At 36.7% G+C, this 27,047-nt stretch overlaps 1 protein-coding gene across 1 annotated transcript in view; it reads left to right on the top strand.

Moving 5' to 3' along the window:
- HERC1 (HECT and RLD domain containing E3 ubiquitin protein ligase family member 1) overlaps window positions 1-27,047 on the top strand; it is an 86,573-nt gene that overhangs the window by 11,240 nt on the left and 48,286 nt on the right. The window contains exons 11-28 of the mRNA XM_009886687.1: window positions 1,715-1,880; window positions 2,482-2,607; window positions 3,889-4,110; window positions 5,147-5,299; window positions 5,481-5,613; window positions 6,116-6,307; window positions 7,149-7,370; window positions 8,271-8,444; window positions 10,137-10,251; window positions 10,345-10,465; window positions 12,594-12,765; window positions 14,751-15,057; window positions 16,404-16,524; window positions 16,799-16,850; window positions 24,709-24,980; window positions 25,293-25,508; window positions 25,593-25,713; window positions 26,686-26,923. Of these exons, the coding sequence (XP_009884989.1) occupies window positions 1,715-1,880; window positions 2,482-2,607; window positions 3,889-4,110; window positions 5,147-5,299; window positions 5,481-5,613; window positions 6,116-6,307; window positions 7,149-7,370; window positions 8,271-8,444; window positions 10,137-10,251; window positions 10,345-10,465; window positions 12,594-12,765; window positions 14,751-15,057; window positions 16,404-16,524; window positions 16,799-16,850; window positions 24,709-24,980; window positions 25,293-25,508; window positions 25,593-25,713; window positions 26,686-26,923 (3,123 nt within the window). The remainder of the gene's footprint in view (window positions 1-1,714; window positions 1,881-2,481; window positions 2,608-3,888; window positions 4,111-5,146; window positions 5,300-5,480; window positions 5,614-6,115; window positions 6,308-7,148; window positions 7,371-8,270; window positions 8,445-10,136; window positions 10,252-10,344; window positions 10,466-12,593; window positions 12,766-14,750; window positions 15,058-16,403; window positions 16,525-16,798; window positions 16,851-24,708; window positions 24,981-25,292; window positions 25,509-25,592; window positions 25,714-26,685; window positions 26,924-27,047) is intronic.

Genomic DNA, 27,047 nt, shown 5'->3' on the forward strand with positions numbered 1-27,047 from the left:
TCGTGTTGATTAAAGCAGGCTCTTGACAAATTGTCAGTAATTGTTATTACAGCTTCCAGATTTAAGTCTTTTTTCCAAAGGTGACATTTTAAATATATTGCTATACAATATAAAAGCATGAATTTTTCCTCACTGACATTTGCAAAAGGCACTATAAATAGAAAAGATCTTATGAATCTTTTGTCCTTGCTGCAAAGTTTTTCAAAAGTTTTCTTTTTTAAGAAGACCAGAAATTAATATCCAGACTTTTCATTTTTAATCTGATTGTTGTAGTCCTAAATCTTCTCAGAGAAGATTACATTTATTACTTATAGAATCATAGAATGGTTAGAGTTGGAAGCGACCTTAAAGACCACCTACTTCCAACCCCCCTCCCCTGGGCAGGGACACCTTCCACTAGATCAGGTTGTTCAGAGCCCCGTGCAGCCTGGCCTTGAACACCTCCAGGGATGGGGCAGCCATAACTTCTCCAGGCAACCTGTGCCAGTGTCTCACCACCACCAATTTTTTACTCAGAGTAAAGGATTTCTTTCTAATACCTAATCTAAATCTCCCCTCTTTCAGTTTAAAACCGTTAACCCTCATCTTATCACTACGCTCCCTGAACAAGGGTCTCTCCCCATCTTTCCTATAGGCCCCTTTAGATACTATAAGGTCTATTTAGCTTCTATAAGGTCTCCCCGGAGCTTTCTCTTCTCCAGGCTGAACAACCCCAACTCTCTCAGCCTGTCTTCATAGCAGAGGTGCTCCAGACCTCTGATCATTTTTGTGGTCTCCTCTGGACCTGCCCCAAACAGGTCTATATCCTTCTTCCGTTGGGGACCCCAGAGCTGGATGCAATATTCCAGGTGGGGTCTCAAGAGCGGAGTAGAGGGGCAGAATCCCCTCCCTCGCCCTGCTGGCCGTGCTGCTTTTGATGCAGCCCAGGATGTGGCTGCGAGCGCACATTGCTGGCTTGTGTTGGGCTTCTCATCAACCAACACCCCTGATTCCTTCTCCTCAGGGCTGCTCTACATCTGTTCTTTGCCCTGCCTGTATTTGTGCTTGAGATTGCCATGACCCAGGTGCAGGACCTTGCACTTGGTCTGGTTGAACTTCATGAGGTAGATGCAGGCCCACTTCTCAAGCCTGCCCAGGTCCCTCTGGATGGCATCCCTGCCCACCGGCGTGTCGACCACTCCACGCAGCTTGGTGTTGTCAGCAAACTTGCTGAGGGTGCACTCAATCCCACTGTCCATGTCACCAACAAAGCTATTAATAGTACAGGTCTGATAAAACCCTGTTAGGCAAGTTCTCCTTAAAAGGTTTATTAAATACTTCTTAAAGGGTTTATGAAGTACTTCTTAAAAGTACTTTAAAAGTACTTCTTAAAAGGTTTATTTTTTCCTTTATGTGACAAATATATTTGTCTGTCTGTTCGTGTATTTTGGGATGATTTTGCCTCCTAATTCATAGGACTCTTTTGCTAAGCTGAATGAATGTCTCTTGGAACCATTGTCCACAGACACTTTTCTCTGTTCTGGTTTTGGGGTTTGTTCTTTTAAGCAGATTGGCAGTAGGTTTTCAGAGGAGTTTCTTTAAAGTCCCAGTTGTAATTTATTTATTGTTCTGGTATGCAAAATCAAATGAGAGTTAAAAGTTTAGTGCGCAAAAAAGCGACAGGGAGTGAGACTAATAAATGGAGAGATTAACAGGGATATATTTCTTTTTACAGGGAACATCACAATTTTCTTAAATTGTGTTTGAAGCTGCTTTCTAATCATCTTGCACTTGCACTGGCTGGAGGTGTAGCTACTAGCATTCTTGGCCGGCAAGCTGGTCCTCTTCGAAATTTGTTGTTTAGACTGATGGACTCTTCTGTCCCTGATGAAATTCAAGAAGTAAGTAATGCTTTTTTGTTTACATGTGAAAATTCTGCTACTCTCTTTTCTTTCTTTCTTGGACTGTGTAATTAGAGATTTCGCTGACTTTCTGAACCTGGCACTGACAAACATGATTCTGACTTACCAGTTTCACTCGTTCAAGTTAAAAAACGTAATCACCATCACGGTTTTATGATCTGAAAGCAGAGGAGAATGTTTGCATGAGAATTTCAAAAAGCTGCTTTTATTTTGTAACATTTTCATTATTATTACGTGTAATAATGAGCATAAAATGTTAATGTTGTGGCCTGAATAGCTAACTTACTTCTCCTAAGGTGGCACTGGTACAGGAAATAGCAACTTAGAAAGAATTTTTTTATTGTTTTGACAATATGTTGGTCTTATTTCACTCCATTGTTGTATCGCATATCTTTGCATTACAGAATAAAAGATTAATGTCCTATTGTGTAATGGAATTCTGATGATAAATGAAATTAAGTGGATATTTTGGACATGTTGTGTGTGATGTACTGTATTTTTTTTTAAAGATACAGTTGAGTTGATGGCTCCTCCCCATCACCACCACTGAAAAAGTATTTTTTTGCTATTCTAATTATAGGTCGTAATTGAAACTCTGTCAGTAGGAGCAACTATGCTCCTTCCTCCATTGCGAGAGAGAATGGAATTGCTACATTCTCTTCTACCCCAAGGTCCTGATAGATGGGAAAGCTTGTCAAAAGGACAGGTAAGGTCAAGTACAAATATGCTGTGCTTTGAAAGCAGTTGTGTATTTATTTTTTTTTCTAGAATGTTTTGAATAGTGAGGTGAGCCTTATTTGCAGAGTGCAAGCACATTATTGGTGAGATGCGGTGCAAAGCCCAGCTTAACAAAATCTGTAGCCTGGCTAAATCAAAATCTAGCGAGTTGTCGTGGCTTGGGCCGGACTGGACACTCGGGCAGAACGACAGAGCACTATGTGTTTTCTCAAGTGAAACTCGAATACAGAAAGGTTAAGAATGGCTGTGCTAGCGTATCTAGACTAGTTTAAATGTTAGATATTTTTGAATACTAGCCTGATTTAACAAGTCTTGGTAATAGAAAATGAACTATTTTCTGGGAACAATACTTGTATGATGCTTTTCCTACATGGATTTCACCCTACTTTGCAAAGATGACTGGGATGTTCTTTTTTCTCTTTTTCTTTCTTGAATGCAAAGAACAGGAATTAATGCAGGTTAGGAGACTTGCCCAGTATCCTGCAAATGGAAAGAAAGAATTTCAAGGAACATCTGTTCCTCTCCTTGAGGGCAGTAGGAACTGAAGCTTCAGCAGTAGTCTCAGGTTAAAAAAAAAAAAAAAAGAGAAGAAAGAAACAATTGTTCAGTTCTGTACACATAGGGTCCTGGTCAAATCCTTTATTTTATAAACTATGGAATAGACTGGTTTACACTGGTACTGAAACTATGAAGAGGAATCTTCTGATTATAATTTTCGAAACATGTCTGACGATTAGTACTGGTACAAACTAAAGCCCCTGACAATTACTAGGGTAGAGCAAGTTCAGGTTTTTCAGGAATCATAACCGGCAGTACTGGAGAGCAATACTGAAATTGAAGATCATTACTCTGCATCTGCCACCTCCCTTTGGTCTGGTGTATGCTTCCCTGCTTTTTATCCTTTTTCCTACGTATAGATTAGAATTATTGCCCCTCCGCTCCTGGCAAATAATCAGTTAAATAGAACAAAATGGAGGAAGCATTTGATTCAGTGTTTAGTCTCTCTCTCTTAATTTCAGATTTTTACTAGCTGTGGTCATATAATTCTGTATATTTATCTGTTCTCTAAAACTACAAATCTGCAGAAAAAAAAGTTTGGATTTTTTTTTAGTAAAGTCCCCTATCTTATTTTCACATCTCATTAGAATATTTTTATTGCGTAACTATGCCTGATGCTTTTTTCTTCTTCGGTCATTATTTTATCTTCGTTAACAAAGAGCGTTTCTTGTGTCTAAACATTTTTCTTTAGAGAATGCAATTGGATATTATTCTGACAAGCTTGCAGGATCACACCCATGTAGCTTCCCTGCTTGGCTATAGCTCACCATCTGATGCCACAGAAACTTCTTCGTTATGTATCAGCTATGGAAATATCTCTGATCAAACGTATGCTGTCCAGAGCAGTCATCCGGATACTCATCTAGCTGAAATCTTAATGAAGACTCTTCTAAGAAATTTGGGATTTTACACAGTATGTATCAGTCATTTATTCATTTATTGAACGGTAATGAATTTTGAATACTTAGAAGGGTTAAAAGTTTTTCCCCGCTTTCAGAAAATGGTGCTCCTTTTGCTTATCTAAAGTAGCATTGCCGTATGTATGTGTCCTGAAGTGGACTAAAATAATTTAAATACTCTCTTACATTGTGGTTCTGATGTTACTGTAGTGGTATTTATTGTTTAACTTGGCTTATGTAAATTTAGATGGTTTCATATCTGACTAAAGTATTTTATTGCTCTTACTTTGGCTTCAAAATTTTTTGGAAGATAGAATGTAACACATCAAGTAATTAGATTGTATGGAATCCTTTTTGACAATATAATGTCAGCCACCAGGGAAAGATATGTAGACATCAGGAACGTCAGTGTCTTTAACTTCACTAGGTTAACTACCTTATAATAGTTTAGCAAGTACAGGTCAGCTGTCTTTTTATACCTAGCGTGTCAAACAGATTGTTGTTCTTAGCTATGTAACAATAGAGGCTGAAGAAAAGTTTAGGGGTGTTTAAAAGGAAGGAACTGACTCTTTAACCTTTTTATTTAACTAGCCAGTTAAATATAACAGTGAAAAGAAATCAGAGATTTTTATTTCTCTGGCACAGTATCCCTGTCTCCCGAGGGTGAGCGTTGGTAGTTTTTTGTTCTTTTCTGTAGACCTCCACCAGTTGTCTAGATTGAGTTATTTTAACGTATTGTGATTTGGGGGTCAGGGTGGGGAGTGAGTTCTTTCATCCAGTTGTCTTTGGCGAGTTCAACGAAAAATATTTCTGCATCTGCAAATACTTTTTTAGAATAGAAATGTTCACTTGACAGCTATCACGGTCGCTACTCTGGCACTCTAAACAATTGTATTTTCAGTGTCCACTGGGCATTGTCTGATTTCTTTGATAATCATAGGTGCATGTGGTAAAGGTAAAAATGCTTCTTTTTAAGGTGATAGTAAAGTATTGTATCATTTGAAGACAGAGTTAATTGTTCTTTTTTTCCCCCCCTTTTTATCTTAATAGGACCAAGCCTTTGGAGAACTGGAAAAAAACAGTGATAAATTTTTACTGGGTGCATCATCATCAGAAAACAGCCAACCTGCTCATCTTCATGAGCTTTTATGTTCACTGCAGAAACAGTTGCTTGCTTATTGCCACATCAACAGTGTTAGTGAGGTGCGTGTCCTTATTTTTATCGTTTAGGGGGGAAAAATTAATTCAATATGCATGAGCACCAGAACGTTCTAAGATTCCTATTGAAAATCTGAGTATGTGAAAGCTAAACTGATTTAAATAATGAACGCCTTTAATACATTTACAGAATTATTCTTATGTTTGGTTGGTTGTTTCCTTCTAGAATTCCAGCAGTGTGGCACTGCTTCACAAACACCTTCAGCTTTTATTGCCTCATGCTACAGATATCTATTCCCGTTCTGCAACACTGCTTAAGGAAAGCTCTTGGAATGGTAGTGTTGGGGAGAAACTGAGAGGTAAACGTTCGTGGAAAAATCAGTAATGGTGGCACCGTACGTTTAGGGCAGTTCTTGTTTGTTTAGATTTAAGTAATAAAATACCTTATTTTCCCTATATCTGCATAAAGTAGACATCCCAAGCCTCCCTGAAATGAGGAGATTAAGTATCTACCCAAGGATAGCATCTGGTTCATGGTTTTGATATAACATTTTGCATACAGGAAAAATACAGAATAGAGAGGATGTTATCTCTGTGCAGTATTGTTTTAGTTTCATTCTACTTTTCTCTTTTTAAAAGTACTTTTTTTTGAGATTACTGGAAAGCACAGAAGTGAAGTTTGGAATGGATTAATAATTATTAAACAACACCCCCCCCAATTCAATGTGTACAGTTGAGACATTTTGAGACAGCCGGGATATTTTTATGTAGTTCTTTCTGACTTGTTAAATTGTGCTTGGAATATAATTATATTCTGAATTATATTTTTAGGTTGGTTTTTTTTTTATTTTTATTCTGTAGATGTAATTTATGTATCGGCTGCTGGTAGTATGCTCTCTCAGATTGTCAATTCATTATTGTTACTGCCAGTATCAGTAGCTCGGCCTTTGTTGAGTTACCTGCTAGATCTGCTGCCACCTTTAGATCGTCTTAATAGACTGTTACCTGCTGCAGCCCTTTTAGAAGATCAAGAATTACAGTGGCCGCTTCATGGTAAGTGTAATAACTAACACACTTTTAATCTGAAAAATAAAGAATGGCATGTCATCTTTTTACAGTGGAAGTTTAACCTTCCCTTTAAAGGTGGTACTTTTTTTTTAAGCTAAGTGTCTTGCTACATCTCCTTTTCAAATTCTTAAATGTATTAACGTCACTTGCTGCGAAATATTTTGAGCCTCAGGCAAATGTTATTCTGTCAAACCAGAATGTATACTGACTTGAGTGGGAATCCAAGACCGATATGGGAAATACATACTGAACTGCAATACCAAGTCTGTAGTACATGAAAATACCATTCTTTACTTGTAAAAGAAACACTGATTTTACACTCATAGAATTATCTCAAGTTGGAAGGAACCCATAAGGATTATTGATTCCAAGTCCCTGCCTCCTCACAGGACTACCTAAAACTAAACCATATGACTTATTTGCCATTCATTGAATTTTTTATTAATGTTTTTGGCAGCTTTCTGCTTTCATTAAGTGCTGTTTCCAGTTGTATCATTTATCTATGCATGTTTATCAGAATGCAAAGAAATATGTATTGGACAAAGCAGGTGCTTGGGGCTGAGTTTGAAAGAGCCTTTACTTGATTGAGTATGAACAGTTGTACCATGAATGGTGATGGCCTCTGCTGCAGCTGAGGGTATGACGTTAAATGATCTATTTGTTCTAACTGCTCTGTGTCTTCAGTTTGCAGGTTGTTGACTGAGGGGTAAATCTGCTATTATCTGGGAAATGTAACAAGATCTGTCATTAATGTTACTAATTTTGGAATTGTTTTTAACATCTGGGCAACAGTGGCATATTGACAATTCATTGCTAATACTTTTAGGTGGACCTGAATTAATTGATCCGGCTGGAGTGCCCTTACCACAGCCTGCCCAGTCTTGGGTATGGCTTGTTGATCTAGAGAGAACTGTAGCTTTGCTTATTGGGCGGTGTCTTGGTGGCATGCTTCAAGGACCCCCAGTGACCCCTGAGGAACAAGACACAGCCTATTGGTTGAAAACTCCTCTTTTCAGTGATGGAGTGGAAATGGATATTCCTCATTTAGGTAAGCTGTTAAATGCAAGTGTCTAATTGTCATTGTAAATATTTGTGTTCAGTTTTGAAATTTCTGATGATATTTGAATAAGTCTGTGTAATTAGGGTTTGCTTTCAACATTCTTTTCTATTTATGTTGTAATACAAAAAGTTGGAAAAGGGATGTTTAAGCGTATGCTGTAGTTTACAAAGGGATTTGGAAATGCATATGGAAGAAAAAAAATCTGCAATTTCTCAATGAAAGAAGTAGCACAGACTTCACTGAGTTTATTTTAACTGTTTTACTCTTAGATGCTCAGCATTTAACAGACACACCAGGGGCTCCGTTGTTCATATTTATTCTAGAAAAAGATTATCTTAAATTGTATTCTACTTATAAAGTGGAATTTTTATTAATTAGAAATAATACTATTAACAGCAAACTTCAACCCTTCTAATCTACCAGAAGCGTTAACAGGACTCAGCATTAGTATTTGTAGTCATCCCTTCCTGTCTGAATAATGCACTTGCTTCTGCTTCTCTGTGGCTTGTTCACATCTCCCTTTTCTGATTCTGAATAGACTACTTCAAGACTTAATTCACAAGACATAGTATTTTGAAATGGTCCATGTCTGAAGATACAATAATCGCAAGTGTATGACTATATAGTTCAGGTAGAATTAATGATACAGAATTATGCTATTGAGTCAGAGTTGGATACTGCTTCTAAATTTTCGTATGTTTTAGGTAAATTGTAACCCTAAGTCCTTTTATTCCTTATTTAACATGAGTTTGTAGTCGGTCAATGAGATGTCTTGATTTTTTTTTAAACAAAGTGGATAGTGAAAGCTGTTTTATATGCTTTTAGAGAGATGTGCATAATCCTCAAAATTTGCAGAGTTTAACTTCTTAAGTATTTCCCTTCTGTTAGACAAATGCATGAGCTCCTTATTAGAAGTAGCCCTATCTGGAAATGAGGAACAGAAGCCATTTGATTATAAGCTGAGACCTGAGATTTCTGTCTATGTTGATTTGGCCTTGGGTTGTACAAAAGAGCCAGCAAGGAGCCTTTGGATCAGTATGCAAGACTATGCTGTTAGTAAAGGTAAGATGTTGAAAATATACGTGTGTGTGTGTGTTAAAAGCGTATTGCAGACTTCAACTCCATGCCTAGCAGAATCCTGTATTTTCTTTGGCAATGACTTAATTCTGTGACGTGCTTAACTTAATTTATTGTCATGTTCCACGGTCTTTCTTTTGCTTATTCTGTTATTTATTTTTGACATTGATTCCAGTGTTTGGAATACACATAGTCCAATGTTCTTTTTCCCTCCAAAACAGAAAAAAGAAACTCTTGTTTGCTAACTCAGTTGCTGGTGTTTCTGTTTTCCTAGTAGAGCAGGGTGAAATTTGGAATTAAAAAGAAAAATTGAGGGGGAGGAGATGGGGAAGAGCAAAGTAACTTGCCAAAAACGCTAGGAATGGGACAAAGGGCTAAGTCATCTGTTGAGTTTCAAGTCTCTGGGAGGCTGGCCTGACACTATTAATGGTTCTTCATGCATATTGCCTAAAATCTGGGTTGCTGCCCAAGCTTCTCAGGTCTCCTATTAATGAGATCCACTAAGCATTGTAGTTGCACTGTAACTCTCTACTGGATCCAGAGATAATTTTCTGTAGCTCTGGCCAAGCTAGGCCAGATCAAGAAGACAGCAAATGGTATTGTATGCCTGTTGAGAGCAACGCAGAAAATTCTCTTGCAGCATTCCACAGAAGCAGGAATTCTGGTAAAAATGCTGGTTGTCTGTTTGCAAAATCTGAGATAAATGGGCTAATATGTATTATTTTGGTTATGGAATTGGGTGTTTTAGAAGTTGATGTAGTTCTGCTCTGTTCACAATGCAAGCTGACTGAAAGTTGTATGGTGACTGTTAGCATAGCATCAAATGCAAAGTAATGGGACTTGCTGGGGCACAGGTATGTTAGACTAAACTTCATGTGGCCAGTTAAGTTTTTGTGATTTCTACAACAGTTTGCAAGGATTCATAGGTAATATTTAATTGAAAAAAATATTACAAAGATATTTGAAGGAAGCAGGACGGTAATATTTTTTTCCCCACAAAAAATTATGGTGCCTTGTGGAGGTTTGCTGGGCAGTTCCGTTATTTTGTGGTAGAACAATATTATTTTCATAGTGGTTCTTTTTAAAGTGGGGAAAAAATGATTTTGAAATTAAAAAGTCCGTTTCTGAAAATATTGGACAAACCTTAATTTTTAGACCTGAAAATGTCTCTTGTTAGTATTAGCAGTGAAGCTTGTGCTTAAGCTTGTGCTTGTGCTAATAGTGGCTGTCCTGCTGGAGATAAGGCTTTTTCATCATAAGTAAGTTTGCAAAATAATTCTTGCATGTGGTTTCAGCCATGTGTAAAAGAGCAGAAAGTCTCAAATATGGTGTGTTTCTAAACAAGTTCCATGTAAATCAGGGGCTGAGTAGAGAGAAGAGCTCCAGTTAGTATCCTTGCTTGAAAAGAGGTTGCACCTGAAGTTCAGCTCTTTGAGTCTCCAGTGGCAGCCCTTGGCTGGCTGTTAGATTTAAGTACCTTGATAAGACCAAAGCATGTTTGTCTGAAGCAGTGTGTTTAGGAGTTATTGATGCTAAACTCATTTTGTAAGCATTAAAACTACTTCTAAATTGAAAGATTTGAATGGGTGATGATTTTTTTTTTTTTATGGTGTCACTGAAAATATATTTGTTTGTTGGAAACATTCACCAGTTTTGATGAATCCTTTCTATTTTCAGATTGGGATACTGCAACTCTAAGTAATGAATCACTCCTAGATACTGTGTCCAGATTTGTTCTTGCAGCTCTTCTGAAACATACAAGTTTACTTAGTCAAGCTTGTGGTGAGAGCAGGCAAGTAACTTAAAGCTGCTTTTATAAGTTCAACTTCAGTTTTTAAAAGAAAGTTTGTATGATTTTTTTCTGGTTTGGGTCTCTCTTTTGTAGGTACCAGCCTGGCAAAGCCTTGGCAGAAGTATACCGTTGTGTATATAAAGTTCGGAGCCGCTTGCTTGCTTGCAAGAACATGGAACTTATTCAGACTAGATCATCCTCAAGAGACAGATGGGTAAGCCTGTAAATCCCTGTTCAGTTCTTCAGGCTTTACCATATGTTAAGAAAATATTACATAATGTTAGTTTCATATACGTTGCTGGTATTTTTGTTCTACCTTGTTAAAAAGCTTTCAGGAGTTCTCAAATGAAAATGGGCAATGTATAATTAGGAGTCCATTAATCTATAGTATGTGTGGTATTAAATCAATTGAAGCAAATGATTGATTGACAATATTTGGCTCAAGGACACCCGGAAGCCTAGTTTTACCTGTAAACATAGCACTAATATGCTGTACCACAGAAGCCTACAACTTCCATGTAGATTGCTTAGCTGTGTTGACCAGGCCACAGCTTAGTCTCTTTGTCGTTCCTGAACCCAACTGACTTATCTGGCGCTCTCATCTCTGTCCCTCTCTGCACCTCTCTTCCCCTTCCCTGCATTACTCCTCATCGCTTTTTCCTTCCTCTCTGTCCAGATTCTCTTCTTGATCCTAACATTACTTAAAGGCTATTTTTCCTTGTCAGCCCTACATGAATGTTAGAAAAGATAGGACTGGGCCTGAAACTAATGACGGTAACTTCTGAATCATTTTATTAAGCCAGGTCAGAATTGATGATGGAAGTGTTCCTTGAACTGCTCAAGACTAGGGACTGTTAGGCATTACAAGGTAGTCCTTAAGGTAGGATTAGGGTTTCTGATAGGATTTTTAATTGCTGTTTACAATCTACAAGTGGAATATTTTTAATCAAGGAAATTCTCATGTGACATCAGTATTATGAGGCTTTTTAACTATATTACACAGAACTAGTGATGCTTTTTAAAACTGTGTAGGTCTGTTTCCTCTTTTTAATTAATATTAAGGGGATATGTGTCTTTGTCCCTTCTTTTTTCATGGTAGGGGTCTAACATCTGCAAGAGATTCAGCACTTCTGAAAGCATTGAGTAGTGTGTGTACACAGGACAGTATGCATACATTAAGCTTGGTGGTTCTCTGGCTTGCCGAGCATACACAGAGTCATCATTTTCTAAACACATAATAAATCTGTTGCTTCATGTTCATGTTATAGCTGTTGTGTATGCTCACAGTTACCTACCATGTAGAGGTGTGTGCAATAAGTTCCATTACTCCCGGAAATCATCAAGCAAATCTAAATGCATGCAGTAGATCTGTTGTTTCAGGGAGACCTCAGATTTAATACCATTGGGAAAAAATAGCTAGTTTGCATTTGCATGGTATACACAGGCTTAGTGATAGAATGACGAGAGCAAATAAGAGGCGCCAGTGACCATGATGTGCTGCTATCAAGACTGCTGGTTTTTTTAGAAAGGAAAACTGCCAGGAGAGGGCAGATAAATTATGCTAGTGGGACGTGTATGTCCCAAGATTTGTAGGATTAATTACCTTCTAAAGTATCTAAAACCTCTAATGTCACTGTACGTTTTATATTTAAAGCTTTGCCTTCTTCAGGTTGTCTAAAGCTGTTTCCTGCAATGGAAAATTGTCTTTTAGGTAGTAAGTATTTTGGTGGTCAGCACTTATATCCGCAAATTGAAGGAAAACATCAACCCAAATATATCCATCAAAAAGATTTATTAAATTTAGATCCTAAGACCATTATTCTTTTTGTGCACCTCATATGCTAATCTTCGATCTTGGGGTGTGCATCTGTTTAATTTCCTTGAAATAAAAGGGAGGGAAAAACCTACAAATTCAGGACTGTTAAGAATAAAATTGGGAATATATTTGGTATCACTTTAAATAACAAAATCTTGTCCATTGAAGTAAATTTTATACTATTCATGTCCTTTTTAAAGGGAGACAATTTTATGAGACCACAGCATGTGGTTGCTAAAGGCTTTGATGCTGAAGTGTCAAAGTTTGACAATAGAGTCTAAGTAAGCATTACAAGGAGTTGTTTTTCTGCAAATAATCTGAGTAACAGTTATTAAAGGAAAATTAAGTTTTCCAACTTAAAGACAGCTGTTTATATTCAAGGATTTAAATATTTGTTGTTTACTTCCCGCAATATCAAAACTCCTATCTGATAGGAAAAAAACTATGTCCTTTTAAGTTCATCTCTCATTTTGGTGAGAATTAATTTCACTGTATATATTTTTTTTTATTTTTTTTTTCAATCAAGATGTTAGATAACCAAGAATCTGCTGACGTTGATAGTCAGGAACATTCTTTTACTCGTACAATTGATGAAGAAGCGGAAATGGAGGAGCAGGCAGAACGGGACAGAGAAGAAGGGCACCCAGAACAAGAAGATGAAGAGGAGGAAAGAGAACATGAAGTTATGACAGCTGGTAGTAAGTACTCATTATGTGTGTCAATAACGTAATGTGCTTTGGAAGGATGATATATTTTTGTCTCCAAGGTAAAATGGAGAATTTATTTTAAAATTATGAAAGATTTGTCTGCGTAAAGATTGGGAGAAGTTATTTTTATAAAATGGTGTAGTGCTTTTATGGGGTCAGAAAAGTCTTTTGATACAAGGTGATGTGAATAGTAGGAAAGTGGTCTGCCTTTATGGGCCATTCTCAGGGCATCTGACTAATAGATTTCATACTGTTTTCTCTAAAATTATATTCAATAGATCTGAGTTTACATCAGTATTTATATATTGCATTTTTGCTGGGTTTTTATGTGTTAATCTTGTATGTAATAAGCTTTGAAGGGTAATGTTATTCTGAAGTTTGGAAACAAAACTGCTGTTGGTAACAGTGGGTTGACTGAGTTGGAATTCACTTGTATCTTTGAATATCTCTTCCTGAATCTATTGAGAGCTTTGAGGTTTTAGTCAAAGTTTGTCATTTGTGATGCTGTTTGCAATACTTTCTCATGGATTGTCTAAAAAAACTTTGTTTAATTCTTCAGAAGATGGTTTGAAAAAGGTGAACTTCACAAACTGCTCTTATACTGACTTGGGCTTGTAATCAGGCTCAATGGGGTAGTTAATACTTAATGTTTCCAATTTTAGTGAAGCAACATACAGTCACACTCAGTTTTTTTTCTATTGTTACCCTAGTGTTCTTCAAGGGCTAATATGATTTCTTTCTTTAAAATTACTGTAGAATGTATGTAGCTTAAAAAAGAAAATTGGCTGACTTGAAATATTTTCCATATATATATATATATTTATTTTTCTTTTCCAAATATTGTTCCTCTGGATACTGTTAGAATGTTTATCTTTTCCCAGTCTCTGCTGTCATCACATGTTTTGCTGTCAGTGTTTATATTCCTGTTTAGGATCTTATAGACCAAAATGTATGTTACACCTTTAGTTTCTATATGATATGTCATTATATCCACGATGCAGTAGGCTTTCCTGAAAGTGCACTATGGAGTTGAAGTGGTCACTCATGAGATAATTTATGGTTCTAGAAGGTATTATGCATATGTTACCTGTTCAGTAGTTGCAATATGCTTTTGCTGCTTGATATGCAGTTATCCTGAGCAAATGCTCAGTGTTCTCAAAATCTACCTGGACAGTTTCTGGATACAATAAAAGAAATGTATGCAGAAGTATCCAGACAGACCGTAGTGTTACGGGCACAAATAAGTAGGAAGATGATGACTCTTTTACAGGAAATCCTAAGGGAAACTAATCCTGACATGCAAAGTTCAGTTTGTATCCTTGATGCCTTGCTGCTTCTAACTATCAATATCAATGAAGTAAGTGTTTAGATTTAGCTTTGCCTTTCCAAAGGGGAACTGAACCTTTAAAATGAAAATTAAGTCAAGAGAGCTTTAGGTCTTTGGACAGAGATTATGCGATCTCACACACAGCTTCTTTAGAAGAACCTGGCTTCTAAGACAACAGCAGAATTAAGCAAAGTGAAGGCTAAGAATTTTGATTTTCATTGTACTGACCAAAGCTAGTAAAAGCCTGAAATTGTTTCAGTATTGAATTACAGATACGCTGGTGTCTGGAATACAGATTTACAGAATCATTACGTCATATATGTCTGCTAAAAGGCAAACATGAAATAATCTCTCTCTTCACTATCCAAACAGGAGTTGGGTTGCAGTAAGGCACTGAAAGTGTGTTTAGTGTTGTGTCAAATTGCATTTTCTTCTTCATTTTAAACTTAACATTGTGTAAATGCTTCATTTAACCTGTTTACATGACTTCTTTTATAGCTTTTTAGTAATAATGTATTCTTGAACCGTTGGAAAAATATTCATTGTTCTTTGTAGTGGGGTGGTTTTTACCCCAAGATGTAGATGAATGCTTCATTCTGTGTAGCTTTGCCTAGAAGTTAAGACCTTCTTTCTGTGTTGCATGTTACAGAAATATTTCAATGTTTCCTATCAGCCCGTGAAGTAGCTCGCAGTCGGGATCGAGATAGGATGAACACTGGGACAGGGACTAGACTTGATGATCCACCTCCTCAGTCTCAGCAGGTACGAAGAATCAGCACTGACCTGACAGAAGGTCAAGATGTGTATACTGCTGCCTGCAACTCAGTGATCCACAGATGTGCCTTACTGATCTTAGGAGTAAGCCCTGTTATCGAGGAGCTCCAGAAACGAAGGGAGGATGGACAGTTGCAGCAACCTCCCTCTACTACTACTGAGGGGATCGGACTCATGACGAGGTGAGGTTTGCTGACTGCTTAGAATAGCTAACTCCTCTCTGCTTCCTTTATACCTGATTAAATAACCTCAGTTTTCCTTTGAGGATTCTTAGAAATTTTTTTAAAGGAAGATTTTTGCCTAGGGCAATGTTATGTTTTGGTTGAGAATAGTGATTTTTCTCAGTTTTCTTTGTCCACATTAACTAAACCTTAATAAAAGTTTTATTCTGTGTGGACCAACTTTTCAAAGTTGGGCTTAGTGATGGAAGTCCAGATCATCAGGTGTAGAGATAATTTGAGGTAATTGGGGAAAATTCTTTATTTTTCCTAAAATTTGTTCATTTGTCTGGAGTTTTTATTACCATATTTGTATTTTTTTGAACTTTACCAATGTCCTATATAGTAGTGTCCAAAAAAAATATGTAGGATATGTTTAAAATCAAAAGTTTCAAAGCCTATTATGAAAAAAGTGTTGTTTGTGATTTATTTTTATAAATATTCCTAGCACATTGGCATGTGCAAGACACCGTTAGGTATCGGAAACTAACAAAATAAAGCCAGACAGCTCGTTTAATTGTAGAAGTGTATAATTTAAGTAGTGTAAATACTACTAATGTATTTTAATTTTAATAACCTGAAATATTCTTGGTAACACAGTTTTATTCTAAACTTGACCCATTTAAACTTTTATTCTACCGACTTCTGTGTAGATTAGAGTATAACAAAGGAATTGTGTACCAGGTGCTACTTGTGAACTCCTGAGCCTACTTAAGCTTCTAGTGTACAGAAACTCAGCTCTGATATTTTAAATTAAGATATCAATGGCAAGTTCAGAGGGAGATTATATATATTCAGTAGACTTCTATTCTTTTTGCCTCTTTTTGGAAGTCTAGTCCCTATAGCATGGGGCAGCATAGCTGCCTCTTGTTGTTGTCAAAGTGGCTTTCGTCTCCAGCGTACCAACTTTAGGATGTGTTTTATGGGTGGTTTTTTAATAAATTTAGTGCTTTTCACCCACTTGCTCTGTCTCTGTTTTCTTGTCCTCTCAGCTCAGAAGTGTTTCTGTATACTGTATATAATACCTACCGAGGCACTTGAATGATCTGTCATTTGAGGTTGCTGTTTGTTCAGTTAACCAATAACGGTGTTAAGAAGTAACAAAGGTTACTAATACCCATTATAAGCATAATAATTGAAGCCATCAGACCACTTTTTTCCTCTTTGGTGTGGTCTTGTGATCTTCCATGATAGTCTGCTCCCAAATAAAACTGTGGTACCTGCTAAATTTGACTAACAACTCTTACTTTTGCCTAATATCAGTATTTTCTTTCTGTATGTGTGCACGACTGTGTGTGCACCTGACGCAGGAGTGAAAGTCTTACTGCAGAAAGTCGCTCAATCCATGCAAACTCAAACTACAGACTGATTAAGTCAAGAAGTGAATCTGATTTATCTCAGCCAGAATCAGACGAGGAAGGTTATTCATTGGTAAGTAAGCTAGCATTTAGAGTTTGTCAATAATTATTTAGGTGGGAAGTACATCTTAAACATTTGTTCAGTACTGTATTTCAATATAAAAATATCTTCTAATAACTACCATTGTTAAGAGAAAGTAACGTTGCTAAAAAACTTGATTGAAATTATTATAGCTCTGTTAACTTTCTCACTTTTATGGGCGAGGGATGAATTTTAAATACTCAAATGTTATGCACCTCATACGTTCACTTAAAGAAATGAGGCTTTTATTAATCTTTCAATCTAGAGCGGAAGACGAAATGTTGATTTGGATTTGGCATCATCACACAGAAAGAGGGGTGAGTTTTCTTTTTTACCTAGTGAATGATACCTTTTTTGCCTAGTGACCTGATAAATATGTTAGTATTTCTGAAGTTAAAATGTATTTGCAGTTAAATACCGTACATAATGGAAATCAGGATTTTAAAACTGAGTATTTTAAAATAACATTTAAAATAATTATTACCTACTGTTTGTTGTGCTAAGTTCTGTTGCTTTGTGGCGTGGTTATAGTATTTCCTAGGTCATAACTATTTATTCTAGTTTCTAGAATTGCGATGATCTCTTGAAGCCAGTGAGGATTTGTGTTCAGCTGAATTAGGAACTTTCAGTCTGTTTTCACTTGTGTGACTTCAGGAAGAAGAAAATTGGCAGAGAAGTTCAGTATCAAATGGAACACTGTTGTTGTGCTAACAATGAACTTTTAGCATAAAATGCGCTTGAACATGGAGAACTCATATCCTGAAAATACGGCTTCAATTTTTGCATCCTCTCAACACCAGCACACCTACAGAACCAAGCAACCGCTTCTTCCGTTACTCCAATATAAATCTGTTTTCTAGCTTTTTTACTGCTTTTTGTTGCTGCTTCCTTCTGGGGAATCTCAATGAGCTCTTCGCAGAAGGCATCAGAGGGAGCAATGGATGTTTCTTTACACAGAGACCAAAAAGTCCCTCTTCACTCTGGATGATGCAGAGTCTCTGCTAGAATCACAACTTATGTCTATTGTATCTGTAAAAATCTTGGGAAGACGTTAACAGGAATTAAGTTGGGTTATGATACGCTTTAATTACAGAAGGCTTAATACTGTTAGGTAATATATGCATTCTAGTTTAATAGTCTTCGTCATTAAGCAAAGTACTGAGAGGTCACTGTTTTTTTTTATAGCCTTTTGGAATTGTAAAGCAAACGATCAGTGGCAGCACTCATTACAATTCAACTAGTAAATAATGTGGAAAGGAATTCCTTGTACATAGATAACTAATTGAACCAGTTGAGCAAGTGAAGAAATTTACTAGAGCTGTTCATGCTGTGACAGAAGGATGTGTGTTGGTATTCTCGGTGTTAAAAGATCTGATAGCCTCTGTCAGCACTCTGATCTGCAGTATGTTCTTTGAAGCCACCATCTTTAGCTTTGCCATTAATCTGACACAGAACTCTTCACTGGCTTTCCTCTGTATCCTAAAAGTAATCCAGGAAATCATCTTGGGTTAGATCTGAGATACAGTGCTTCATACGGGTTTGTTCCTGAGCTGTTTGTTAGATTGATGAGGTTGTTTTGGTCACAGGCTCCAGGAGATGAACAATAATGCAGGAATAGACTTTACCAACCAACCAGTCTGTCGAAGCTTTTTATTACAGAAGAAGGTTCTGCACCAGGTGTCTAACACTGAGGAGAAACAGGGGTAAATGCAGTTGATCTGTCCAGAACCTAAAGAAGCTCAGATAGCTCATTTGCAAACTGAACACGGTGATGACGTACCAATACCTGTTTTCTAGTACTGGAGGACTTACTTGCTCTACTGTGGTACTTACACTTTTTTTTTTTTTTGGCCTGGTTTTGGCAGCTGGAAGTTAGTCAGCATATGATAATGAAAACTTTTCTACTTGTGCTGGATGGTATATATGACAGTTTTGATTGATAACCCAATGCCAGTCTCATCCAGTGAATGCAGGGTGCAGTTACAGGGAAACCTTCCTGATACTTACATCAAGTTTAGTAAAAGATCTACAAAGATCTGTGTGAACAAGTAGACAAGCTGCTCAGCTTGGTGCTATATAAGCTCTTTAATTTCTTATGAAATGTCTGGTTTTGTGAATCCTGGTTGATCTTCTAGAGCTGAAGCATGGCCCAGTGTTGGGTGAAGATGTAACTTGCAGCATTTTGAATTGTCCACCCCTTGTAACATAGCCAGCACACTGAAGTGCTAGAGATATTACAGTGCTTATCAAGGATGTTTTGACTGGTAAAACCCTCCTTCAGTTCCATCTTTATTCTTGTGATATGCCATGACTAATAAAGGGGACATTTATGTTCACTGTTACCTCACCTTGAATAGGAGAGAGAAATTATTCCGACATATTCGCATTATGCTGTACACAATTCCGAGTTGCTGGCAAAAGAGATTGGGTTCCATCAGAATGAGCCATCTGCATTTGAATTTGCTACATTTGTTAAGAATTGAAGGATTAGAAAAAGCCTAGTTTCCTGTTTATGGCAAGTAAACCACCATAGAACAGATGACCTACAGAAGACTACAGCATTGTTCCTCAGGGTGTTCTCCAGCTGGATTTTTAAGTGCCACCAGGGTCAAATTCCCCTGAAACAACCATTAGTCATTTTAGTGAGAAACAAGCAGCATTATTTTTATTTGTTAGGGTTGTTTGGGGTTTTTTTTTTTTGAGATGTTCTTTCCATATGCATGTTTGTACCTTGTGTTCCTAGGGCTTCCACATATGGTCTGCTTTTGAGTGGGAGACATGGAAGGTTTTATGCCCCTCTTAAATGAGGAGGAGGGGAAGGAAACATGTATGCCATATAGATGCTAGAGATCTCTGTTTCTAGTGCAGAGGATAGTCGTGCATTACAACAGATGCATACACGGGAAACACTTCTCAAATTGCAGGTAACACAAAGTAAAGCCTCCAGGGTTTTTTTGTCTCTGTTTCTACAAACAGAGGTAGCCATTGTTGAACTTTTAAAATTTTGTTGGATTGAATGTAGAGTTGGCATTGTTAGATGCGAAAGAATAAGTGGAGTCTTAAAGAAGAACAGCAGGAACAACCTCTCATTTCTTTCAGTTGAAGTTTACTATGCAACAAATTCAGTCATATTCCCTTTTACATGTGGTTTTTAGAATAATATGTTACTGCAGTTTGCAGCAGTCCCTTGAAAGTGTTTGTTCTTTTAAGTGTGTCTCCATAAACTGTGTGAAGGAAGTTGACAAGCAGAGCTAATTGGAAAGCAAGGCTTTTTCCTGAAGAAATTTCCTTCTGTCGCCATTGGGTTTTTTTTCCTGTATGCTGTGCTATTTTAGAGACTTAAGAGGGAATTTTCACTAAAAAAATTTCCTTAATAATATGGACATGTGGTTCCTCCTATCTATTCTTAACAAGTTTACTAGAATTTAACCACGCTACTTGTTACAGAACTGTGGCTACATACGATGTTTCCAGCTGAGGTTTTGTAGGGTTAATTTGTCCTGAACTTTACTCTATGCAGAGTATTTGATCCCTTGTCAAAATAATGTGGTGTGTATAGGGTCTCAGGAAGAGGTTCTTTTGTAACAGGCAAGAGAGTAATTCCCTCTGGAGTTGATTCTTCTGTTTATTGAATGCAGCAACTCATTCAAAATTCACATCACTTTTCCTTAATAATTGAATCTCACTATTGGTTATAGTCTGATTTTTATGTTATGAAAGCTATTCCTATTCATAAATTGCAATCTAGAAAACTAGCAGTAGAAAAACTGCTAATACCGTAAGTTGTTTCTATGGCCTTGCAGATGAGTATGGAAGGAAAGTATTCTCTTTTTACTCAACATCTTAGCCACAGTCCAATCTTTAATCTAATTATCGTCTTCATTTATTGTATCTATTCAGAAATATGACTGCAGTATTCCTACTTCAGCCTGAGGATCCTTTGAATATCTTGTTCCTTGCTATTATGTAGTTATTTCTGAATTAGTAAACTTTTCCTTCCATTTCCGCAGAAGAAGTCTTTTTCAATACTTTTGTCATAAGGGGTGATGAGCCCATTAATATTTACCCCTCATATCTAAGCCCTTTGAGGGGTTTTTGTTGTTTAAATTAATCTTTATCAATTTTGCAGATCCAGAGAATATGCCTCAAAATGTTGTACCTATCCTGTACAGTACCTTTGGGATACTGTACACTGCATTAGATACTTAACAGTAAACAATGCGTATTTAGCGATGCAATCATAAACATAGTTACAGACAGATAAATGAGAGTCCTCCAGTCTTGGGTTTTCTTACTTCACATAAATCTTAGTTCAGTGAATTTCAGTGTGCCTGTGTGTACTGTCGTACTTTACTAACACAATTGGGCAATTCTGAAGAAAGCAGCAACTTAAATGAAATCCAAATTAAATTGAAATAATTTTGTGTACCTGTAATAATATGAGTTCTGCATTTTGAAATTGAAAGATCATGTTTGAGTCAGGGATGTAAGCTTGTCTTGGAGTATGCATATAGCTGTGTTAAAGGAGATTTTTTTTTTTTTTTTCCCCTGAAAAGAAAGTGGAGAATTTAGAAAGTCTGTCACCTAGGCTACACAAATTCAAAACAAGAGTAAATACCTTTTGTCCCAAACCTTGCTGCTTGATACATTGTTGTATTGATTGAGATGAGACTGATTATTTAAGTCAAAATAATATGAGGAAGAGATTTTGTGAGCATGTTACCTTCTGTTTCAATTGTCTGCTTTTGTCTTCTGATTCTTGTGTGGTGTAGTGTATTTACTCCTTTTTGGCCAGTTGAGCCCCAGAAAAAAGAAGAGCTTCAAGCAAGTAACTGATGGCATGTTTATTTTTTTGTCTCTATAGCTTCCCTACATATTTTATGTTTTATGAAGTGTGTATTGCAGCTCTGCCACATTCATTTAGTAAACTCATTATTACAAGCTGGCTTATAAGGACAAGTAAATATTTTTGTTTTTAGTGTAAGCTTAAAGTTTATTCTTATGTGCAACTCTATTCGTGCGATTGTAGAGGCTTATGGAAGTGCTAAGCTGCAATCAATTCTGTGTAATTGATATTACACAGAATCAAGCTAAGCTCTAATATACAATCATACTTTTAATCCTTCTATTGATATTTAACATCTTCAAGGGAAAAAAAAATTACTTTTGGATTTGTGTGCCCTAATTCTTAAATGTTTTTTTAGTTCTGAAGTATAGACTTCTGACACCTTTGTTTTTAAACTCTATGCTTTTATTTATAACTTTTCTTGTTTTACATTTAACCTGTATCTCATAATTGTTGGACTTTTCTCCTAATTTGAGACAGTTTTAAATTGTTCTTACATTTAAACATTCTTGCATTTAATACTGAAATGATTAGCTAAGAGCTCACCTTTTTTCACCTATGAAATAGTTGAAGTTTTTATTACTATATGGTGAGGTTTTTTTCTGATAAGATTTGTTGACTATCAAAACTAAATTTTCTTCTGATGTTTTGTTAATCCTTGAAAGGTCTCCTAAAGGTTAAGACATTGGGATTGCTTTTTGTTTCTTTACAAATCCTTTGATTCTGTGCTGTGCTTCATAGTGGCGTAGCGTAGGACAGGTAGAGGATAGGAAGCTGATGTCACTTTGGGATGCTTTAAGCTCTCCTGCTGTTGAAAGACTGTAGGGCTTAAAGAGGCTTTTGAAATAGTTGTTGCTATGTAGGCAGCAGTTTGGGGACGTGCTAATGATTTAGCTATGCTTCCTGTAGGAAACCTGAGGCTTCATTTAGCCTCTCCCTTGGGCTCTGTTCACCATGCATACGCTAGGAAACTCCTTCCTGCATGAAACTAAGTATTTTAGCACCCTTTTATTCTACTTTATCCTGTTTATCTTCTGTTTCTTACATGCCACTTCAGCATATAACTTAGTTTTTAATGGAGAGCTTTAAAACGAGTATTATAAGAATTAATATTAAAATTAGAGTAAGGTAATATCTATCTTTTCTTTTTTTTTTTTAATATTGTCACTGGGTATAAATAGTAAAATTGAGTAATAGAATTTCTTTAATTTTTTCATAGTAAACATGAAAAAATAGATTTGTTGTCTGTAAACCAGATAACATTGCTGTGTTACATAAACGAGCAGAAATCAGGAAATCACATTACACTTTGAAAAGTAGTCTTTAAATGTAACCTTTGCATTATCCAAAAGAAATTTGTGTGAGTATATTTTTGTCAAATACTTAAAAAGACTGAAGTACTGTGTTGGCTCTTTCTGTAGCCATGGCAATCTATTTAGTAGCAAGTGTAAGGAATACCATGCAAATGCACAAGAACACTATTTACAGAAAAGGAAATGGAATGTGAACAGGTTTTCATAATTCATAGCCCTGACAATTAAATTTTTTTAGCACCTAAGTGGAGGTTAGCTACCTGATTTACAAAGGAAAAGCAAAATTTCATAGTATTTTTAATTTGTAAGTTGTGTGAAGGTGCCAGTTGTGACCTGGAGGTGCAGATATGTTGACAGAATAATAGCATTTTGCCTTTAACTCAGGAAAAGAATGGTGTAGAATGGTTTCTTGGGGAGTTGTCCTAAGTTCAAAAAAACTGATGTGTCTGTCTTTCCTTGTTCCTGTGAGCAGCTGCTCACAGAGCTGCTGCAGGTAGGCAGTATTTAAAGGAGGTCCTGAAACTCGTATCCATTGGAACTCAGCCTCACTGATGAAAGCAAGCTTTCAACAGATGAATTTCTATGAATTTCTGTGACTTTTTCCTGAAAAGGGCTATGTCTAATAATGTTTGAGGTCTGTACCCTGCAGACAGATTTTAAAAACTGAAGCCTTAATTTAGATTTGTATGAGTACTGTGAATGGGTTGTGATTCTCAAAATTACACCTGTAGCTCATTGTGCACAAGAGACATCAATATTTAAAAATTCTATGTAGATTATTTAAGATAATTCAAACTAGAATTTCAAAGTTAATTTAAATATACATTAGGTTTCCACATAGGTCTCCAAACATTTACCTGTCTATACAGATGGAAAGTTCTTTTGTGCAGGGTCTCCCCTCTTGTAATACCCTATATAGCTCCAAGTCGGCTAACAGCATTTACAAAAACATACATTTAACTAATGCATAGCAGTTAACTGCTTATGAAGGTATGACTTCCATGACATTGCAGTCAGGTGTGCCAAGGATAGACTTCTAGCAAAACTTTTTTGGAAATGAGATAAAATATATGGTGATAAAGAAGTTCCAGTGCTGCAGATGGATGACTGATGCTCGTTTGAAGAAGTACATTTATTACTGATGGTAAAGTTTCAGATAGTGTAATGACATGCCGACGTAATAGCAACTGGAACAAATTGCCCAGGGAAGTTGTGCCTGCCCCGTCCCTGGAGGTGTTGAAGGCCAGGTTGGATGGGGCTTGGAGCAATCTGGTCCAGTAGGAGGTGTCCCTGCCCATGGCAGGGGGGTTGGAACTAGGTGATCTTTAAGGTCCCTTCCAATCTAAACCATTCTATGATTCTATGAAATACTTGAAAATAGACTTGTGAAATTGCCAGGTGACGAAGATACAGATCTAATACATGCTGTAGATGGTATTTAATATACATGTATTTATTTTTCTTGAATTCTAACAAAGTAAATGCTGTCGGTTAGTCTAAAATTAAATTTTTCTGTTCCCTTCTACAATCTTGAATTCTGTAAATATTTCATCCAAAATAACATTGTGCTTTTTCCAAACTATATGTAGTGGCTTGATTGAAACCAAAAAAACACTCTTGTTTTAAGGTTAGCTCTTAAAATAACTATCTAAAGCGCACAATTTCTGTTGTAGCAGATCTTTTCTTTACTATTTTGTCATTTAGCTGCAAAGCATTTTTATTCAGTGTTCTAGCTTAAAGCTGAGCAGTTTGAGTGGCTTCTATCTTTTTGTTTTCTCACTTGGCAGCGTGTTGCAATACCGCTTAACATAATTAAAAGAAATACAGCCTTTCCTTTAGGGAAATTGCTGTAAATTTAAATCAAGTGTTTTGCTCTAAGTTGCTTAATGCATGGTATAATTAACATGAATATCCATTTTCCACCTGTATGAATAGCAGCAGTTCAGTCTTCACCTACTTGTCAGAATGTGTTTCATGGTGAATTGGAATTTATGACTTCATTATGTTTATCTTTAGGAGTAATACACAGTCAAGTGGAACCTTTAAGTGACTCATGGGCTCGACTGAAACACAGCAGAGATTGGTTATACACTTCCTCCTACTCATTTCTGGAGTCAGATTTTGATCTCTCAAGATCCCTTGGAGTTCATACTTTGATTGAAAATGTTGTCAGCTTTGTAAGCGGAGATGTGGGAAACTCGCCAGGATTTAAGGAACCAGAGGAAAGTATGTCTACCAGTCCACAAGCGTCAATAATTGCAATGGAGCAGCAGCAGTTGAGGGCTGAGGTAAGTTTCAGTTTAACACCTTTTCTTATTCTTCATACATTATGCTTATTTTATGGATTTTTTAAAAACATTGTCCAAATTTTGTCTATTAAAGACATTTATCTTCTCTTTTTTTGTTAAAGTATCTTAACTGAAACTGGGAACTTCATGTAAATAAACTCCAAAACAAAACTTAAAGAATTCCTTTTTAAAAGAAGAAGCATAAATAAGAAAACAGCTACCTCATTTGTTTTTGCTTACAATTGAAGATGATCTAATTCTGGTTACTTGTTACTTACTTAAATACTGTCTTTTGCCTGCCTTTATTTTTAGCTTCGTCTGGAAGCACTTCATCAGATTTTAGTGCTTCTATCAGGGATGGAGGAAAAAGGCAGCGTGCCATTAATGGGAAGTCGTCAAGTACCAGGATTTCAGTCGTCTTCATTGCTTACTTCTGTTAGACTACAATTTCTTGCTGGCTGCTTTGGTTTGGGCACTGTAGGACATGCAGGTGCCAAAGGAGAGAGCGTAAGATTGCATCACTACCAGGTATGTACTGTAATCATTTCTGCTGTTTCAATAATGGGTGTTAAAAATGTATCAGTCCTTTTAATATTTATTTGTTTGACCCAGGATGGTATTAGAGCAGCTAAGAGAAGTATTCAAATTGAAATCCAAGTGGCTGTGCACAAAATTTACCAGCAATTATCTGCTACGTTAGAAAGAGCTCTGCAAGCTAATAAGCATCACATAGGTAAGTGAAAACAAGATTTGCAAAATACATCCTCTAATATAAAGTACAACAGCTTGTACGTTTAACAAAGCAGACTTTGATAGTAGTGACCAGAATTCACTGAAGTGTCTGTCTGACTTCTTTTCCTGAGAGAGAAGCTTTTTAACCTTTTTCTGTCTTAATTTTCTTCAAGAATTAGCCCTTTTTATTTTAAGACTTTTAAGTATTGTCAGCCTTTCTATTCCACATACCACAATCTTCCACAGTCATCCATGTCTCTGGCGCTTCAAAATTATTAAGTTTTTCAGGGATAAGCAGTTTTCTGAAGAGATGAAAAGTCTCCAATCTTTTTTTCTTTCGTTCAAGTGAACTTTTTTTAAACCCAAAAACCAAAGAACAGGGCATCTCGCCTGTTTTGGAAGCCCTTTCTTCTGGCCTTCTATACCCAGCTATTGCTGTGTGCTTCTGTCCTTAAGTGGTAGCTGGAACTCTGCATGTCTTTGTACCTTTGTACATGCACTGACTGAGAGCTTCAGTACAAAAGAGAGTTATATAATTTAATTTGTTGGTGGAGCCTAACGGGCACTCTTACCTGAATTGTTTTGGTGTTTTACTTACAATTAAAATGGAATTGAAAGATATTTATTGAGGGTCAGCTCTAAGTACAAGTAGGAGATTGAGTATTTCACCCAGTTATCCATACCCCAGAGAGAAAATTCTGATTTGAGATTTAGCCCCAGAACATCTACATCACAAACTAGATCTACATGATACTCTTCCTTGGACAACCTTGGCATAGAGGTTGCATTGAGTTAAAGGGGGCTACAATGGTACATCAGAAAGACTACCTCAGTGTCTGGCAAAGAAGTCTGACTCTTTACTTGGTAGTTTAACTCATTAAATTTTATTTTAAAAATAATCTGCTGTCCTTGTGCCTTAGTATTCTTACCCTAAACAGCTTATTAATTAAATAAACCTTTATTTTAATCTTAGAAGCACAGCAGCGTCTTCTGTTGGTAACAGTCTTTGCTCTAAGTGTACACTATCAGCCTGTTGATGTCTCCTTGGCCATTTCCACTGGTCTGCTAAATGTGCTATCACAGCTGTGTGGCACAGACACCATGTTAGGACAACCACTGCAGTTGCTGCCCAAAACTGGTATTTCTCAGCTCAGCACAGCTTTGAAAGTAGCCAGTACAAGACTACTTCAGATCCTTGCTATCACCACAGGGTAAGTGTGGCACGCTCCCTTGCTTTCAGAAAACTTAATTGTTAAGCTTTTCAGCACCCTTTAAAATTAACTTTTCTTTTGTGTGAGCTTTCTTTAGGACAATAAATGTTGTTCAGAGGCATCA

Source organism: Charadrius vociferus, unplaced genomic scaffold (assembly GCF_000708025.1).
Source record: "Charadrius vociferus isolate BGI_N301 unplaced genomic scaffold, ASM70802v2 scaffold356, whole genome shotgun sequence".
In the NCBI taxonomy this organism is placed as follows: domain Eukaryota; kingdom Metazoa; phylum Chordata; class Aves; order Charadriiformes; family Charadriidae; genus Charadrius; species Charadrius vociferus.